At 35.0% G+C, this 21,394-nt stretch overlaps 1 protein-coding gene across 11 annotated transcripts in view; it reads left to right on the forward strand.

Annotated features, from left to right (window-relative positions):
• Nucleotides 1-18,646, forward strand: part of LOC124157741 (spectrin beta chain, non-erythrocytic 2) — a 218,640-nt gene extending 199,994 nt beyond the window's left edge. For 4 of the 11 annotated variants that reach the window (XM_046532724.1, XM_046532728.1, XM_046532726.1 and 1 more), the window contains 6 exons: nt 3,510-3,725; nt 6,106-6,346; nt 8,921-9,088; nt 12,275-12,460; nt 15,735-15,772; nt 17,160-18,646. In XM_046532724.1, the coding sequence (XP_046388680.1) occupies nt 3,510-3,725; nt 6,106-6,346; nt 8,921-9,088; nt 12,275-12,460; nt 15,735-15,772; nt 17,160-17,477 (1,167 nt within the window). In that variant the 3' untranslated portion in view covers nt 17,478-18,646. The remainder of the gene's footprint in view (nt 1-3,509; nt 3,726-6,105; nt 6,347-8,920; nt 9,089-12,274; nt 12,461-15,734; nt 15,773-17,159) is intronic. The other 7 variants (XM_046532725.1, XM_046532727.1, XM_046532729.1 and 4 more) reach the window with 7 other exon arrangements.
• The last annotated feature ends 2,748 nt before the right edge of the window (nt 18,647-21,394 follow it).

Here is a 21,394-nt window from a genome sequence, read left to right on the forward strand (position 1 = left end):
TCATGGAGAAAGACTGTAACCTAAGTGCACAATGGAAATTTATCTTCTCACAGTCTTCTCTTCTCACAAATAGGAAATTGAATTCAAAATTATGGGCAGAATTAGTCGAATTATTTGCTCAGGAAATAAACATTTCTGGGATTAGTATGCATCATTTTTTTTAAGAAAAGATGTGAGTACTTAAAGCGAAAGCATAACAATAATGGCATTTTTACCTATTTCTGGTTTTATATTTTTTGTTTCAAGCCTTCTTATATGGTAGTGTACCATGTATTCATTTCCATATTTTATTGTATGGAAAATAATTTGTTTATTTGTAATAATATTTTACAAATGCATTTTCATTTGGTTCTGGAGGCCATAGGAAATCGTGGTTTAACTAATTTAATATTTAAAACAGTATGAAGTCAGGAAAGGAAATATTCATAAGTTCATTGTACCACTACAAATAGTTAAATTTCAAGTGATCTTTAAGTGAATGCCTTTGCAAATCTCCAGTATATTAAATAGCATGACTTCCTTAATGATGCTGTTATAAGGGCTTTAACTTAGTTTATCAAGGCTTTCTACTGTTAGTTTTGTTTTGCGTGCATTACTTTACTTAATGAAGATTACTTTTCCATTAGCACTTGCTGCCACATGATTCAGCATCATGACTGGATAGTTATGAAGCACTAGACTGCTGCTTCATACATATTTCCCTTTAAGAAATGTAGGTACCGTCTTGCAGGAATCAGGGAGATTATGATTTAATAGGACTTTTTCAATTACGTTAATGCATTTGAGGCAGAACTGAACATGCATATTTGCCTTCCTCGGTTTAGACTGCAATTGGACCCAGTGGAGGGTCTTATGTGCTATGATCCATGAGTGAGCGATGCTGCAGGAAACCTGTTAATAATGGTATTCATCGGGTATTTTTGCCGTACCTTTTGCTCATGAATGCGAGGAATGCCAGTTTTCATAAAATTGTTCATTTCCAAACTTGCCTCAAATCTCTCTGATCAGGGATGTCTTCTCTGTTTTCAATATGACGTTTGAATACTTTTTTATGTTGTTCGTTGAGAATATGTACCATGCAGCAGATACTGCAGGCATTTGCCTGCATTTAGCTTTTTCATGGAGGAATCTGTTAATGGCTTCTAAAACTCGATTTTTTGTAGTTCAGGTAATTGAAGGCAATTATTAGTTATTCGCGAGATTTAAAGAAATATGGTGTATATTTTAATGGTACGTTGATGGTAAATGACTCCAGAACCATTCATCCTTGGATACATGAGTAGGTAAGTGTTAGACTGTTAAATCCTGAAATTGAGTAGTTTTCCTGCCATGCTTAGAGATTGTCAAATTCGAGTTTGAAATGGGCCTAAAAGTTTTCAAGTCTATGTCGAGAGGAAAAATTTTCTGTCAGAGAAATCCATGTGTATTTTTATAAGCTGAAGCTTCCTATGGATTGTGTAGGCCCCAATTGATTCCTGGTTTTCCACATTTTACGACTTATTCTGCTTTTAGGCACTACCTACTCTCCCATTTATACATCATGTGTCATGAATGCTTGTGAGGATAATTTAGTTCTGAAACTTTCTTGTGAGAAAATAGAAATAAATTACGGAAAAGTTACAATTTTAGTGATCCTCTCATTTTTAGATGCTTGCACACCTTTAATTGTGTCTGTTGTAGTAGTGAGTTCAAATAATTAGTTTGTGCATCAATAATTTATTTTGTATTTCATTTTGATACTTTATTTTAAAATATCTTGAAGCTGGTATTAAGTGGAGGCTTTGAATTTCTTGAAATACATAGTTTTGTATTCAAAGTTATTAACCAGTCTTTGAGCTGTGAAACTACCAATTGCATGGTGTATAAGTGCAAAAATACTTCATTATGTTCGATTTTTTGGAGGAAATCTCAAAAATGAAGGAATACAATTTCTTGCAATCCTTCAGCAAAATAGCTTGTCATATTTATGCATTGAATCATATCCCGAAATTGTGGGATTGATAAAATGTGTTATAGTAATTTTTGATGTATGAAATAATTTTATTTTGCCATGTAGCACCAGTAGTTTAAGCTTTTCTGCAATGGCAGAATTAACTTTAATGCCAATCTGAGTGTATTAAGACGACATATTTGATGTTTTCTACCTTTGGCAAATGACTTCCATCAAATCGATTGATGTTATGATGCATGGAAAGCTTTAAAGGAGGACTATCCTCATATTTTTGGTTGCTATCACTCAGAAAACTGAAAATTAATGTTGTAAGAGTAATTGACGTGGTAATTGTATGAATCAAATCTTTTTCTATCATTCCTTCTTCATGGGAAAAGACTTGACAGTATGTAATGCATCAAGTCTCAAAAATCAGTAACAAGGATATTTTTTTTTAGCTTCTTGGGATATTTTGGTTCTGCTGAAATTTCTTTATTAGGTTTCCATAGGGCAATAGGAATTTTAATTGTTGTTGGGAATTTAAAATTCTGTGCTGATTTAAATGTTAACGGAAGTGGAAATAGTTACAATGTATTAAATTATGTGAGTGAAGTTATACTTTCAAAGTAAATATTTAAGTTATGTCAAGCCATAATTATGTATGTAAAAGAATCCTTACTTAATTTTGAGTTTTTTTTTTATTAAGGTCAATGAGTTAATTTAAAGTCACGGCTATCAGAAAGTTTTTACATATATTTTACTAAAATAGGGCAATTTTGCTAATGTAATTAGTTTATGTTCATTTTTCTGTTGCTGCATACAAAAAATACCTGAAATAGCCCATGACAAGTAATTACTGAGGTAGGAAATCACTAAAAATCCTGGAGTTTAAGTCGAAGTTCGACCAATTTCATACAAATTGGTGATTTTTGGATGAAATGTAAAATAAATTTGTACTTTACCTTTTGTAATGAGAATATCATCCTTGCTTCTCAATGAGGTTTATCTTCTCTTATTGTTATAAGGGACTCCATCAGCGATTTATGTCAAACAGGGAAGTGATATCTTTCACTATTAGTTGCCAACTTTGCTCTAAATGGCAGTTGGCCTAACATATTAACTGCTATCTATTCTGCAGTTTTAAAAAGTAGTATACATGTGAACTAAATTAATACTTTCAGAATTCAGAAACGCTTTCAGGAAAAACTCTGTAGTAAATATGCTAGACTTGTACACTTGACCTGTATCTTCTGGTTAAGAGCAATGCTCTGTAATGCCAAACTGTGATTACATTGACTCAAATTTTGGAGGCTATCACTCAGACAACAGAAAATTCATGCTGTAAGACTAATTGGCATAATTATTGTATGTTTCATTTTTTTTAGTGCAGCCTCAAAGTCAATTCAGCCAGAGTTAGCATAGTGCTTGATCTATCAAGTGAATAGGTCAAACATACCGTATGTACTGTAACGGTTTATAAAATATGTGTAAAAAAAGTCTTAGTTATCCAGAGAATATTCATGTGATTGATTAGGTGTAGGTAGTCATAAGAAATAATGGCAGTGAATTTTTTCCCTAGGCACAGATTGGGCAAACACTAGGTGCTTCAGGAAGAGAGAGACTTGTTGGGAAAGAAGATGACAATGGCTCCACTTCAAGTCCATCGTCCTCGCCTGAACTTCGGCAACATCAGCAAGTTCGAAGGGCATCTGGCCCTGCAAATGCATCTTCTAGGGAACATTCATATCAAATGCAAAGGCATAATCATGGTGAAGAAAGTCATGTGAATTATCAGGTAAGCTTGTTGTACTGATCAGCTGGAAAGCATTTAATTGCAAAGCTGCTATGTGATGAAACTTAAGTTATTTGTCATACGTAATTTTTTTGCTTCAGAGAAGATGAACTCGAGGTTGTATCACAGCTATTAATTTTACCTAATGAAGAATATTATTATATTTTTGCTTATTATAATAATTATATACATACTGAGTGTTTGCAAGTACAAGATGGGAACATTCTCAATATCTGCCACTCTTACATATCAGCTTTCTTCAGCAAGTGAAGTGGATAAGTAACTGGTGGCTGTATTAAGTGGCATTATGTGACAATTGAATCAATAATTGAATAGTCAACAAGCACTTAAAAAATAGATATTATTTATATTTTTCTCATGTTGATCATGATGAATATTGTCTTTAAATTTTATAAATTTCTTGCAATTCCCTCTTTTAATTCCTTTTACTGAAGAAGTCCATTAAAATGCTTATTCAATGCTGCAGTAATCAATACCTAGTTCTATTTATTCTTAAAAATTGTCATTTTTTAAGAGAAAAAAATTGTGAATCTAATGATAGAAAAGTTAAGTTTTGGTGTAATTTGAATGATTTCTTGTATGTATACCTTAAAATATGGATATTGTCTGCACAATATAGGATAATTATGCTTATAGCAACTATAGTTTGCATTTAGAACTTATTCACAAAAGCATTTGCCATGTTGTGACTCCTTACTAGTATAGCTTACAGCAGTGGTCCACTGTATTGTGTAACACACATGCTGTGGAAGATTTTAGCCTACATGATGGTACTCATCTTCAGGTTTGAAGGTGAATGCTGCAGTTTATAATAGATATAATTCATGTAGTGTGGAGACAACTCAAATTTTAAAGAATATAACCATGTATGTTTGCCTGTCTGTGTGGTTTAAGTTTTTATTCTTAGTTCAGTTTTTGTAATTCAAAGCATATATTTGTGTCGGAGTCTTATACTGAATTTTATTCTTTGCAAGAGGACTTCATCTCAAAAATACTAAGAAATTATCATTCAATGTATTACATACTTGTTATAAATCACAAGGAAATCTTTTAAATATCAGTTATGAAAACTTGGCGTGAAGGGAAATGGTAAAGAGTGCTATTTCAATGGATTGATTCTCATTAGTTGGAAGGTATGTGCAAATATTTTAACCAAAATATTTAAAAAATAATAATAAAGTTTATGCTAAGATGTATAGTCAGTTAATATGTTATGTCTTTTAATTCAACCCAGGCATAATTTTATAATTATTACAGTTATTCATAGAACTCATTTGGTTAAAAATATCTGCAATATTAGTCACTTCAAAAAATACAACCTCTGGCAAACCACAATTTAATCCTTTGCTCTTTATGAAAATATTTTTTTAAATTATAAATTAATAGACAGGATATTATTTTACATTGAAATGGCATTGCCTATTTACTATTACATTTGCACATGCTCAAAGTAGAAAGCTATTGGCTGGAATCGTTTTGACCTAAACTTAATTTTTTAGTGGAGTAAACCATGGTCTAAAGTAACCTTGCTTGGAGTAATTGTTGCACACCTGCATTAAAAATCAAGGAAAGTTTTCAATTTAAATTCAAAGCTTGAGAAAACTTACATGCTATTAGGAAATAATCGAGATTCTGTGGTTATGACAGAAATGTAGCCTTGCTCATCAAAATATTGGTATATATATGTTGAATCATAATTGTAGCTTATGGATATTTTAAATGTTTAAAAAACCCTGGCTTCAGTTAATGATTAAATTATTTTAATGATGTGGAAAATGGCCAAGTCTGGGATTACCTGCAGTGAGATTCAAATTGTCGTCTGAATGTGTGTTATTTTGTTTGTCGAAAAAAGTAGGGAAAGCATACTAGAAAAACCAAGTTTTATATATATTTGATGTGATTTTTCACATGGTATTGGAAATATATATGACTTTTAATGAAATGAAAGCAGTGAAATTACCAGAGAAATTTACTTGTTAATTATGATTATTTTATTCTTATGTTCATGCCTTATTTTCAAAATGATAACTAATGAAATGATAATTAAATAGTTGTTTAAAGGTTCTTCCAGTTGCTTTCATCAATTAACGAGGAAGTTTTTGGGAACTTGTGCAGCTTTTTTTTTTAAGTAGGTAATCAACATTTATCTCATCACCATTATTGCGAGGAATGAAATATCAAGTGTGACAAAGGGAATAAGATGCAGTAGTTACTGAAAAAGGTCTTCCTAGTATTTTAATTATATAATTAATGTATGATTCTAGCTACCTAATGAACTTCTGCCTAGTTGACAGTCCAACTTTGTTTTCAGTAATGAGTCAATCGTTAATATTAAGGCTAATAGCACACTTGTATCTCCTAGGAACAAGAGCCCCCACTTCAGGCAGGACACCCATACCACCATCACCATCAGCAGGTGCAGCCTCATCACATTCCTCCCCAAGGAAGCCATCATCATTCGAGTCAGCAGCAGCAACCGGTGCACCTTCATCAAGGCGTTCAGGACAGACCGCCAATTCCTCCGAGGGGACCCCCTCCTCCTGTACCGGTGCGGTCGCCGACCACCGAGGCTGTCACCAGGAATAGGCTTTCGAGTGGTGGAGGTGAGTCTATTGTGAACACTTCAATTCTGTGAAACTGTGGTATCAAGTTCGTGTTGGATGTAAGATTCCTTTGATCCTTGATTGTAAGAGTTGCTGAAACTCCCTATCACTGAATCGGTTCTTTGAAGATTGGAGAAAATAACATTGTGATGTGATTTTCTTAGATGAGATTGATTTTGTGTCCTATTATCTTAATGGAGATTGGTATGTTGATCATATCTTTGTCCATGAAATTTTTGCAATTCTTTTTGCCTTTGTGTAGTGTCTTATAAATTACTTGGAGTGCTATCTCAAATTCAAAGGTAGGTTAAGATAAGATAAGACTTTTCTGATGACGCTGGACAATCAAAATAAAGAAAGGCCATTCATATTGCTTGATTGATGCAAGATTAGAATATTCTCAAGTATTTTTAAGTGGAAAAAATTGGGTCAGTTCTGTTCTTAGTGTACATATTGTGCATTTGATGATGCAAGATTGACCTGATACCTGTGACAGATAAAAACTTTAACCGTAGAGCAATCTTAAAGCATAATATCTTTAAAATTTTTCCAAAAATTACGGAGGTGCAGCCGCACCTCATCCTCAAACTCCTCTCAATCTGCCTCCTGGTTATGCCACCTCTCTGCGGGATGAATGAAGGTGGGAAAGTTGCATTGATTACGTAGTGCATGGATAAAAATTTACTCAGGTTTCAAGAGATTTAGGGTTGAATGAAACAAGATTAGAACTTGAATAACTGTCAGCAAACCTTAGCAAAGAGAAACTCTCTTTTCTTCCGCAGAGTGGGAGAAAAAGTTGGCCCATGCAGTGGGTATACCCCTGGCATTCTTGCCGATATGTCGTATTTTCCCATGCTCTTTATTTAATCTTGTAATAATGAATCATTGGCCACCACCAATGATATTTTATCCTTCAAAAACCTTAGAATTTTCTTCTAAACATTACTTTAGTTGTCAAAACCTTTTTCTATTGTATTAGGTAACGGCAGGAGGTAAATATCCTCATATCAATACAATTTTTAATTGCACTTTGTATGTCACAACATAGGTATGTGATAACTACATTGTAATGTCACATGATTATTATCCGCAGAGGAAGAATATAGTCATGTGCTTGCTCACCAATCAAAGAAATGTTGGGAGAGCACTACCTCAGCTCTTCAAGGATTCCTCCTTGGAGATTGACCTTGGAATGGATAAAAGATAGGATGTTTGGGTGAACTGTAGAATAAATATTGGACTTCCTCTTTTGAAAAGGGCACACTAAGGAATGATTAAATGTTTGGCTGTTTTAATTTCAGCAAACTGTATTTTCTTTTTATAAACTCTTATTCCTACTCATTTTCATCAACATTTTTTTCATTACTATTTTAGCATAAGATATGGTGTGGTGCAAAATGACCTCAGATGTCGACACACCCTTTAAACAAGATTTCTACTACTATTACACATTTTCATCAAGTCTTCTATTTATCAGTCAGTTTTACAATTAATCTTCCTTCATTGTAAATTTTGATTCCAGTTGATCCTTAGTCCTATTTGTATCTCAGCCTAAGTTTTCCACCAATAGCGTAATATAATCTCATGATTTAACAGAAGTTAATTGTGAATAGTTTCATCTTATCCCTCTATTACATATATCTTCATGGTTCTTTCTTCAACGCACATCAAGGTCAGAATTTGGTCTGAGTATCTCCATTAATTAGGGGCAACTCATCTTTTACTAAGGCATAAGTTTTGGATATCTGTTATGTATGCAATTGGGAGTGGTAGTATTCAAGAAAATAAATTTTCTTATTCATTGAAAACCTTAACATAATGTTAGAAGTACATTTATTATAAAGACCTCCTCTCCTACCTAACTCTGAGGAAGGTGGTAATACGCCACCGAAAACTTAGTACTTATTGTGAGTGTTTTTTATCCTTTTTTAGTGTGTTCTGTGATTCTGCCCAACCTAGGGTTTTTTTACGTTATTTACCTCGTCGAGGAACATTTAAAAGTGTTTATTATGAACACAATATACATGTTTCTCATCCCTTAAATTGTATGTTTGTTTTCAAAAGTATGCATATATGTAATTCATTTCCTTTGCATGCATCAACTCCTATTATTATGTTAGCTTCTTGGTTTCCTTTTCCCAATTAGTCTTACATATTCTTTTGCACTTTATGCTTTGCTATTGTCAACGGAATACTCAATTATGACTAATAATTGATTCTACAGGAAATTTAAAAGTTTAAATTCATAACTATGTTATGAGCTAAAGTGATTTGAAATATTTTTGCTTGGTATTCTTATTAAATACTTACAAAATAACAATGGTTTCAATAATCTTTCACATCCATGCATTATTTTTCAAAGAAAAGTTTTGAGTTACAAAAAAACCTTAACGTGTTGTTTGAATTATGGTTTTAAAATGATGTGCGTATGACTCATTTTAAATTTATTTGTGAATGTTGCTTGTGTGTTTTATGTCACTGTGAAATACTCTGTGTTTTGCGCTTGGTGCATGAGGAGCAATGCTTTTGTGACGTTGTGTCTTAATATGCTGAGAGTGACAATTTGGCTTCTAGATGCTCCCGAACCAGCTCCGAGAAGAGATATACCATATCAGCACTCGAGCTCTCACTCACATCAGCAAATATCAGTGCGCCAGAACGGTGTGCCTGTTGTTTCTGAAGTTAGAGATTCGTGGAGAAGGCGAGAGATGGCTGCTGTATCAAATAATGACTATGGATCAGGTAAAATTGTTGCATATGGAGGTTAATACATTTTTTTCTGCTTATTTCGTTTTATTGTTCTGCTTTTCCTGTTTTGCATGTTGCTGTGCACATTGTTCTGCCAACTCATGTTTGCTGCACCTAAAATTTTTCTGTCACCATGATATTTTGTGAAAATTCCTGATACCTTTATCAAACTGGGAATTTTTACATTAATGCTATAACTCTTGATAATGAATGCACACTGCTGGAGAAATATGTGGGTTTATTTTGATAGTCATTACGGGGAAAATTATGTGTTTTGAAGTGTAGCAATATCATCTAATTTTGTGCTTTATTATTTTTTATTTATATCGGAAATGAGTTGAGTGAATTTTTGGGTGCGTAGAAAGTTACAACCTAACTGATAGCCGAAAGGCATTTAATTCAATTCCGGAGAAAATTCTCTCCCGGGAATCTGTCTCATGTGCAGGTGGAAAAAACTCTATAAGTTGCTCTGTTGTGAAACCCATAAAAATTTTGATTGGGAATCAAATATGAACTAATATTGGTTTGGGGAAAATATAAAAAAAATAATGGGGAAGGGATTCAAAATATAGTTCGGTGTTTAAAATCAGTGATAAAAATGAAATCTTCAGTGCCATGCATGAGGTGTATGAGAATCATGCATAGAGGATGTAAAGGGAAAGAGGTGCTTTTAAAGGCTTTGTGTTTATTAAAAATAAGTGAAACTTAGCGATGTCCAACCAAACAATATGGATATCTGAATGAAATATGAGATCTAATGGGCATAAAAAAGCGCAAAATGAAATATAAGTTCAAATGACCATTTTTATACGGCAATTAAGGGCTTATATTTATTTTTGTATATTAGGAGGATGTAGAATTCAATTCCCCCGAATTCAATAAAATAAAATAGAGGCCTGGGGAAGAAAATTTAGTGAATTATTGCATATATTTGAAGGAGCAAACCTTCAAATTCAGCATGTTTATTGAACATATCATAGATGTGTTGGATGGAGTATGTTGTACATACATGTAGGCTCATTTGATTTGTCAATCATTAACACCATGCTCGGTATGAGTGCCATCAGGTTTTCTAGAGGTTTTATGATTTGATCTTTGTTTGTGAATTAACACAAATGATTGATTTTATAAGGATATAAATCATCCTGTTCATAGTAACTGCCTCAATGGCAATTGTGGCACACCTTAATGAGAAATTTAGATAGATTTTTAGCATAACTTGTCTGATTTTGAAATAATAGTTCTATGTTGTATTTATTGGTTGCAATGTACGTACATACATAATAGTTTATCTTGCAATTTTATGAGGCAGTGGGAATGAATCACTAAATTGTAATGTGTACTAACTTACAGTTATTTTTAAGGAATACATACATTTTTTTCTTTTATGCCATATTGGGAGAGTATACTTTTTTATTGGTGCTGAGTCTATTGGTTTTTAAGAAGTGTGGATCTTATTTAATGCTTATTATGATGTGGTTATAATTAATTCCAGGAGTAAATGAATCTGTGGTGTTTTTCATTTTCTGGTGAAAATGTATGTATAAATGTATATTTTCTTGGGTGGGGAAACATTTTTAATTTAATTTTATTGTTAGAATTGTTTTGTGAATCAAAATCCACAGTAATGTTCAGGTTTTCAATGAGATAAAGATATAATTATGCAAGACAATGAATTTAGCATTGTGCACTATTCATAACTTATTTTTGCCTGAATTGAATGATTGCTGATTAAAGTAAGCAGACCTTTGTGACACTTAAGATTTTAAAGCAGTTTTTTCAACCAGTTAAAAATATACTAATGCATAACTTCGGAAAAGTCTTAAGTTTAGTTTAAAGCTTGATGACAGATTTTTTCCATGTAATAGACGGCAAAGAAAATATTTTAATAGATATGAAAATATCACATCATGTTGATGATGGTATCCTTTCATGGTTGCCATCATACTTCCTCTTTTAATGGGAAGTTATGAAGTTAAATGTTACTTTTGTGAAACAAGAGCTTGCTTTATTTAATGCCCACACTATCTCATAGTTTCAGTACGTACATATTACTGAATTTACTTGATGGCTGTATTATTAATGATTGAATTTATCATTCTCTGTGTCACAATCACAGTATTTGTTGCTTTACCTATGAAAATGCGCTTGTAATCTGCAACTGTGGCTTTACTTACCAGTGCATCTTTGCAAATGATTTTTAAATTATGCCTTGGATTGTTGGTTGGATCCAGTCATCATCGAGAAGGAGGATTATTTAATGGAAGGCAATGATGATAAAATTCGTAGGAATGTATAATTGCTTACACCTTAAGGTGGATATGTAAAACATCCAGGTGTCGTGGCTATTTAATGATACATTTTGATTTAGTCATGATTGTGAGGATACATTCAGCAGTCTTCTACGATTGAGATGTGTTCCTTGCAGCAAGCATTCTACTTTTATTTTTACCTTGCTATAAATTTCTCAAGGATTCAATTTACGTAATAATTATTGGTTGCAGAAGTAGTTATAAATCAGTGTTATTGAGAGTATTTTGGGTTAAAGAACTGTAAGAGTTAAAAAATGAAAATTGTGATGGTAAACAAATGAATCAGCTCTTATTTCAATAGTTATATCTGACTTTTGTGGAAATTTCTTACATTTACATTATGGATTCAAAATCATAGACACGGCAGCCCTTCTAAGTAAATAATTCATATAATCACATCTTATTCTATGAACAGCCTATCTTTGAATAAGAAGCATTATTTTACTATTTAATCAATCACTCATGTAATCAATAATAATAGTATTTGGCCCCAAGTTTGTCTTGATAAATTTTAGGCTATAATCAGAACAAGAACAGAATTCAGGAGCATGCATTCGATCATACTGAAATTTTATCGGCTAAATTTTGTGGAAGAAAGTGTAAATTGAGGAGTTGTCACGTAGCGAGGAAATTTGCTGAATATTTTGATCGGTGTACCAGAGTGTAGTGTACCTCCGGGTTTTTAGTTTAATCTCTCTCTTGCTTAACATAATTTGAATATTTGGTAAGGAGTAAATGGAGTTTTTATTGGGGTTGATCATGGGCCTGCATAGTTGCATTGCAAATGAATATCTCTCCTTTGACAGAGAAATGCAATGCCTAGTGTGAAGGAGATTTATTTGAAAATTATTGGTGTGTCGTGCATTAGCCGATATGCCACCACCTTTACCTCCCACAGCTCCCCCGTTAAACCGATATCACAACATTGGTGGCAGCCACTCTGACATGGTGGATGGTTCGTTCACCCCGGGGAACCCTTACCTCGGCAACCCTAATCAGCACCATCACCAACACATCTACCAGCAACAACTGCACTATCATCAACAGCACCAAGGTCAGGTCATTGACCAGTCATCAAGCAACGTACCATTTAGTCGTAGTATAATGGTGATGGTGTAAGGGTCAAAGGGAGATTTATTAGGTTAACACATTCAGTGCGGAGCATGTCAATTGATGTGCTGTTCCGTTCGGGCCGGGAGGCCTTTCTCCGCCTCCGTACACGACTAATAGAAATAGAAATTTTATTCACCTGCTTGGTCTTACATGATGTAGACATAGGCTTTGTCATATTATATCTACTCCTTAAAATACAGAGATTCAATGTTCACATTCCATAGGATTTGAAATCTTCACGTTGGCAAATACAAACATGCAAAATTGAAACATAAGATACAATAGTATACAATTTATAAGTAGGTTTTATGAATGATAATATTTGCAAGTTTTTACTAAATTACAATTTTCCAACATTTTACAAATTACAATTCCTTTTGGGTTTTTAGAAAAAAAGAGAATTAATCAACAGTATAAAAAACTTCACTGAGTAATAAGGTTTTTACTTTCCTTTTTAATTGCCCTAGGGATGTGATATTCCTGATACTCTGGGGTAGAATGTTGTACAATTTTTTTCCATTATGGTACGGACCATCACTGCATAGTTTGTATTTCTAGTAGAGATGTGCGAATAGTATCCGCGAATACTCGAATACCTCGAATAATAGAAAGTATTCGATATTCGAGATCTCGAATAGTTATGCCAAAGGTATCGTCTCGAATACCTCGAATACTTTGAATTTCGCGTCATACACTGTCGCTCGCACGTCGTTGGTAGTTGACTCGGAAAAATGAGAACTCGTCTAGTGCATGCAGCGCCGTTTTAGGCAAGCTGACGAAATACATCAAATTCACGGGTTTGAGCGGTGAAAAGAGTTCGACGTGGGGAACCGAAATTGATCGGATGAAAAAAATCCGAAAATCCCAGGTGTCCCCTATCAGGAGAACCTCAGTTCCGTGGGATAGCGACATTGGCGCATTTCCCACGATCCGCTATCCCCATCCATTCAGCTTTCGCCCCCCCCTCTCAGACGATTTCCTCTTCCCAGAAAACAAAAAAAAGGTCCCGGCTCGTGCAGGGATCATATTACGAAGACCTCAGCTTTGAAAAAAATATCAAGTTACCGGAAAATAATAGAATCGTGTTTCACCCTTCCCTCTTTCTCCCCACTGACCATTTTCCCGCATCCATCTTATGATAAAATGAGAGGAGGTGTTTGCCGTGTGTCCTTTGTGGCTAATAATGACAAGCACTTATTTTGAATCTTCCCCAGGAGATGAAACTACCATAGGGAGGAACTCAGTGCCGTGGGATAGTGACATTGGCGCATTTCCCACGATCTGCTATCCCCCTCCATTCAGCATTCGCCTCACCCACTCTTGACGATTTCCTCTTCTCCGAAATCAAACAAAAGATCCCAGCTCGCGCAGGGATTGTATTACAAAAACCTTAGCTTCAAAAAATATCAAGTTACGCGAGAAAAATAGAAACGTGTCTCGCACCCACCCCCTTTTCTCACCCACTGACCTTTTTCTACCTACCTGCTTCGAATTTCCCCCTTTCTCGAGGTCAACTGCTGCATGAGTCATCTACTAGCCCGAAAGGTGTCTAACAATGACTTTCGGCAATTGTTATTACACCTTTATTGGATTGAAATATTAGTGATGTGCGCGTAATTTAAAAAAGAATAAGACCAAACACGACATATTTCTGACTTTATTTAAGCATTTTGCGCAAGAAAATAAATACCGGGAAGAAGAAGAAATACGACGGAGGCGTAATGCTCAAATAGGGTGGTTTCCTATTATTTTTTATTGCCTAAATCGAAATATTAATACTCCTGAAGTACGTATTTAACGCTTTTAGAGTTTTATAAGACGATATCTATTTTTCGCGATTAAATTAAAAGTGAAAATTTTCAAGCGCGCGAATACGCGACGGGTAAGTATGAATGCCGGGAAAAACTCCGCGTGACGTCGTTCTGGTTCCCGCTGCCGCAAGTGAGGTGACCTTGGGGCGAGGCTCTGAGCGCTATTACGACGCAGGATGCTAGCAGGTAGCCGAGTACCATGCTAGCTGGTAGCGCTTGGCTTAAATAAGGATTATTAATACCTTATCAAACAGACTGTGTGATTATTAAGACATGTTTCCCTGAGCTCTGTGCCTCATGCATGCATTGGTAACCTCAGACGATGTAAAACTCCGATCCTCTCGTGTAGAAACTAGGTCCCTGTGATGTCACGTGGAGTGGCATCGCATAGGCGCCAATCTGGCCTTTTTCAAATGAGGTAAAATTGAACATTGCCATTAGTCTAAACCGGTATTTCTAGAACGAAATAATTTGTATATTATGAATACACTAATGGTGGGTAACGAATCACAATCAATACCTTTCGTTTTCTTTAATGAAGGAAACTACCCTATTGTTTACATAAAATTAAAATATTCCATTAATCAGCTAAATTCCTGTTTGAATCCTTTAAAGGCAATCACAGTTACTCGCCAAAATCTTGGGTTTCCTGCTGCATAGGCGACCTAGTCAAACATTTTCACATTCATCGTTTAGTATTCGAGGTATTCGAAATTCGAGGTATTCGAATATTCGAGCAATGATTTAATATTCGAATTCGATATTCGAATTCGAGAAATCTACTATTCGACCCATCCCTAATTTCTAGTTAAGACATGTAGTAATATCCTCTTCCAAGTCTTCCGATCGTGTGTATGGCCCTCAGAAAGCTTCCCTCTTTTGAACCATGTGCGCCATTTGTAAAAAGTTTATGAACGGAAGTTATGGCGTGGAAACCTCCATCTATTTTTCTTTCTTAATTTAATGGCCGATTTTCAACAATTTTAATGAAAATCGGGCCCGCATTGAATGTGTTAAAAGGGAGTTTGGTGCAGTTTGCATGCAATCATTGTGAATTATAAATAGTCTAACCTTACATGCTTTCTTTTATGACTCAAGTGCTAATGTTTTTGTCTGCTTGAATGTCAGCTTTCTGTGCTTGCGTGGGAAAAAATGATGTTGCTTGTGGTGAATTTTATCATTGTGATATTCATGGTAAATTAATAACTTGAGATTGCATTTTGTGAAAATAATGAGCTTGTTGCCATCGAGTGTGATAATATTATTCCTACGTAGTGTGGATAACTTTGGTAGTCAGCAGTGAAAGTTCTTTTTATAGAATACCTTAGCTGTGATTAAAGTACTAACTGCTAATGCAAGTTGCACAGAATTTTTTCTGATGGTATTTGTTCTTTTCAATTTCAGCCTATTCTTCTGCAGGAATGCCTCCCAGGCAGCAGCAGGTATGCCTTTTTTATGCCATTATTTTTGTAAATTAAGCATTGAATGCACAGCAAAAGACTTTTCATCCATTGTGTGTGGTTTTGACTTTGGGAAAGGTCAGCTAATTTTCATAGTTTTGTTCAGGCCATGTGAAAATTCCATCAAAAACCCACTTCTCATGAATATTCTATGTGAAATTTGAAGGCCCTATTTGCTCTAGTTTTGTTTTTGTCAAGCATTTTTATGTCTCGGGTCATCACTCTTTCATCAACCCCTTCTCCAGTGTCCCTGTTCATATTTTGTCCAAGATCCGGTAACTTTCTTTTTTATGTGATTTTATTATAGCATTGAAGTAATTTCTTCCATTAATTATGGCATGCCTGGTCCTTAGAGTTAGAAGAGAGAATTTTTGAGAATTCAGAAATTAGTCATCAAGAACTTTAATTTCAAGAAGATGACGTGTCTTTACCTAAAATTATATTCAATCTGGATGAAAAAAATGGCAATTTTTCTTTTTATTATGTTCTGAAATTTATTTTCTTATGAAAGTTTTGAACTTAAAGAAAAAACTGCTCAGAAGATATTTGCTAATGTGGTAAAAAAAACCACTTGTATAATATGCATATGGGTCAGCAATTTTTGTTGGGTTTGAAAATTGAAAAATACCATTTTTGCACCTCTCAACTTTTGCTGGACTCAATGATTGACACAATGTATGATGCTAATGTATGAGGGTTTGAATCATGAGCGAAGGTGTACAATCTCTATGGATTCATACTTTTCCCCTATGAAATGTTTGGTAGATATAGTCTTAACACATTGCGTACGGATGGCGAGAATTCTCGTCATTTTTTTCCCGAACATTCCGGACGGATGACGAAGATTCTCGTCATTTAGGCGTGTCAACCTAAATGAGAATCTTCGTCATCCATCCGGAACGTTCGGGAAAAAAATGATGAGAATTCTCGCCATCCGTACGCAACGTGTTAAGTTTGTCCCTCCCAGTCCCCTGAAAGGTACCACCTCTCCATATGAGTCTCCCAAAATTTTTTCTACATACGTCCATGTGCTCCTCTTTCCCAGCACTTGCGTTAAGCATGGTTATAATTTATATTTCATTTAAAATGTTGACTTCAAGTTTTGCATGGTAGAAATTTTGAACGTTCATGATGAAAGCACTAATCTTTTTATTTTTCACTAAGATAAAGTTAGATTGTTTAATGCATTTCACCTCTCTGTGGCATAATCGATAATCAGATTATGTTGCATTGCGTATTATGCCACAGAGTGTGAACATGAATGTGCGATCTAAATAAATTTCCGTGGAATATAAAAAAGGTTTGTACTTTCATTACATTCCATTAAATATATTTTGGAAGATTCTGTACAGGCAATTTTTTTTCTCAGCAGAAACAGCACATGATGCGCCACTCTGTGGGCCCAGAAGTCAGTGATGGCAGCATGGGTCATGTTGGTAGCAGTGCTACTATTGGTGGCTCCGCTGGGGCTCGGCCAACTTCCCTTCCACCCTATGTGGCGCCTCCACCTGCAGTTCCTGGAACATTAGGCTCCCCAGAAAACGTGACAAGGCGGCCCAGTGAAAGCTCTTCGGAGAGTGAGTTTTCAGCGTCAGGTTCTGTGAACCAACGGAAGGACAAGGACGGTGATCGCCGGTCTACCATGTTGAGCTACCTTTTCCGAAAGAAGAAAGGTACCCACCTTTGAAAAAGACTGTTTATTGTGTAGGTTGTTACTATATATATGTGTATACTGTTTTTGAGAGCATGAATTTCTAAAAGTGCAAATGTTGTTGCTGCGTCCTTGTTAAAGATGCAAAAATTTTCTGCAGAAAGAATTTTCTGTGAAGAAATGTCTTCGTAAATTACCATAAGCTCCATGTAATGAAATATGGAGATACTAGGTATACTATGGAGACAGTTATAAAATATATTATTAAATATTGATTAATATATTTCTTGATCGCTGTGTGTGTCTGGTCGACAAAGTAGAACATCTTGAAGTGCTATTCAACTGATTTAGATTAGTTAAATTATGAGTCATTTTTTACTAAAAACATCGCAATAGTGTATCTTCTTTATATTTTCCTAATTATACCCGTTACAGGCATGGTTTGGTTTGCATTGGAGTGACTTTTCTTTGCAAAGTTTTACTCATTGCATACATAATACATTTTCGAAACCTCATTTGCCATTCCATGAAGTTATGTCTGTTTATTTTCACTTCCTTTTATTATTCAACAGAAAAATTGAAATTTATCGTACTGTGGTAAGATATGCCCAGTTTTGATGCTTGAAAATATCTTCAAAGTAAATAGTAGGCATTTGTTTTAATGCTTTTAAATATATGATTTAATTAAGAAAATGATCGATTTGCATTTGGTTAATAAAATGTTGAAGCCACATGTTAGCTCATTAGAAGGAGAGGACTTAGGGCATTGATGACATGGTAAATATTGTACATTATGCAGATTGTTATTTTGTCATATATATATTATATATATAATTATCTAGTTTTAAAGAATGTATGTGCCAAGGGAATAGTGAGAAGAGTTTATATCCTTATTGTATGCCTTTGAGTCATTGTGTTTCTTTGTCAACACCTGTTTTAAATTGAAAAATCAAATTTTTGAAAATTCATTGTACAAAGCAGATCGACAATCACTGTATAAGCCATCGATTTTTAAGGAAAATTTAGTATGCTATATGGTCGCTCTGTTGTGATGATCATACATGAAGAGTACTTCATTGATTTACTCACGGACCAAATATTAATTAATGTTTATAAATATTATGTGGATAATAGATGATAGACCACATGAAGTTTGTTGAATTTTCCATATAAAGATGTATATAATAAAAATTATTCACAATAAATCTAGTATTCACTTCATCGTTTGACTAAAACAACATCTTCAGATTGACCCATGCGTAATCATTTAAAATCTGTTCACTTTGCACTTGCCCTGGTATTGCTTGTGCTTTAAGGTATACGAGATAGAGGAATTTAATATGTGATTGCTTTATTGATGGAGGGCTCCTCCATGAACTGTTATAAGTCTGCTGTCCATTCCATCAATGATTTTATGGTTAGATTGATACCCAGGGATAGATTTTCATCAATGCTGGAAGAAAAAGTTATACTATTTTTCATATTATTTTCAAGAGGCTGTAATTTTCATTTAAATGATGTTTTATGACGTGAGCTGTGATTTAATTACTTGAATCTTGGTGAGAAATATTGTAATGCTGCCTGGTCTGGCTGAGTTCTAGTGAGAACTGTTATCATAAAAATGGGCTGCCTCTTAGACATATCTGACAAAAAAAGCTACCAACCTCTATTTTTTGAAAGAGTGTTGAATGGGAGGCACATGCTAAAAATATTTTAAATAATGGCTAATATAGTTGATATCTTTAGGGGAGGGAGGTTAGGAATCAATTTAAGCCCTCCAAGGTATGCATTGTGTTGGAAGATTTATCATATGTACAAGCCAAAGGATGTGAATGGCTTAAATACTGTGCTGGACACGTGGTGAGCAAGGAAACTAGTTCACTGCCACTTGCCTTTTACGTTTCAGTGGAGCTGCTTCAGGGTATCAATTGAAGAGGTCCATGGTATTAGTTTTACAAGTTTTTATTAACTGAACATCACACCGCCATGACAGCTCACTTACAACTGATCATTACAACAAAAAAAATGAAAAGCGCTTGTTGCTAACATCAATTTTTCATTACGCACTTTAACATCAATTGTGACTTTTGGCTGAAAATGAAAAAATGGCAGTATTTTTTATGGTAATTTATAATTTGCCTATCACAACTATCACCTGTTCACCTTATGCTAGCGGGTGAGATTTCATGAGAGCCCGGATACACCTCGGAGGGCTTCGCTAATGGGAGAGGGGTGGTACCGAGACAGAGCAGGAGCAAACTTAACATCGCCAAATGTAGATAGCTGCTGTAGTTTTTCACTGAAAATGTGTGAATCATGGGTGACCCCAGGTATTTTGGGCTCGGCGCCGAGACGATATGCATACTCATTTAGAAGGTATTAAGGATAACCCCTTCATAGAAGCCCATGACATTGTCACTTATCACACTGTATCGAGCACCATTCGTGAAAGGGATACTTAAAGGCGTACAAGGAGAATGCGTGAGGTATGGCAACAATACTTTATGAGCAGATTCATGATATTAACTCAACGGAGGTCTTAGAGCAACTGAATTTCAATACTACACTGCTTAAATGCTCAACAATCGCCCACAGAATCAAATACGCTCATCTAGTAGCTCCAGATGAGGAAATTTAATTCGGTGGGCAATTGCAGCACTAGATGAGCGAATCAAATCCGCTCATCTAGGGCTACTAGATGAGCGGGTTTGATTTGGTGGGCAATTGTTGAGTTTTTATGCAGTGGAGGTATTGATTTTTGAAGTGCTAGACCATCCCTACTGTCTTCCAATTGGCTAAGGTCTCCCTCCTCTCACCCCCACTTGCTTTGGCCGCACCAGCTCACCTGCAAAGATAAAATGAGCAGAGTGTAACTGCTTATCCCCTGGGACCTCATCAGTCAATATTTCCTTGATTTATGTAAATAATCCAGATTAGGGTACTTACTAAGGTCTTCATTACTTTCCTCATTTTGGTTAGCCCCCCTGGTGAACTGGATTCATGGCTGCTTTCAAATAAAATTTTTATATTTTCATTTGAAAATTTCTTGTGATTATAAATGGAATCTATGGCATTAACATTTATTATTCTTAAAGTTTTTTTTCCTTCAACCCCATGTCTTCCTTCCTTTTATGTACATGATGTTTTTTTACTTCATGAAGTTTCTTCCCTTGGTGAATTTGTGTTTAAATGCTTCAAGGTATTTTCAAGCGAGGAAAACTTGTTCTAGGATTTGTAAACTTATTTTCATAAAACACATTCAGGGATGTATTTTTCTGACCCAACTGTATTTTGTATTGATGGTTCACTTGTTTAAAGGGACCTTAAACTATCATCTTGCAATTTCAGAGCATAAGAATAGAGGGTGCATTCTGAAAGTAATGCAATTGAATTTCTTGTGCCACTACTATTGGTTAGAGTGGGATCAAAATACTTGGAGTAGATTGGGTCAACTCTAAGCATTACGACGATACCAGTTCGAGTGCTATCGTAACTGCGGAAGCTGCAGGACGACAGTTATTGTAAACCTCTGTGCACTGACCTAGTCAAGAAAAAAATGGAATCGACATTCAAGCAAAGAGTAAGTTTTGTGCTGAATTGCAAAAATCTCATGTAAACTCAAACAAGACATTCGTGAGTTTCACTGGAACTCTACTCTGTCCTACTCTGTACTACTCATCAGATACCGTCTGTGGATGCGCTGTGGTATCCCCATATCATGGAGTCCTTAAGGCGAAATTGCATCCGTACCTACTGTTCCATTTTTACGGCTGAGCTCACTGCGATTAGGATTGCTCTCCGATCCATTAAAAACAGTGTTGCATCCTTTATGATCTGCACAGATTCATACAGTGCTCTCCAATCCATCTCTCTTTATTCTCCTTGTCACCCGATTGTACAGGACATACAAAGCACTCTGTTATCCCTGAGTAAGAAAGGGACCATTATAAGCT

Source organism: Ischnura elegans, chromosome 4 (assembly GCF_921293095.1).
Source record: "Ischnura elegans chromosome 4, ioIscEleg1.1, whole genome shotgun sequence".
NCBI lineage: Eukaryota > Metazoa > Arthropoda > Insecta > Odonata > Coenagrionidae > Ischnura > Ischnura elegans.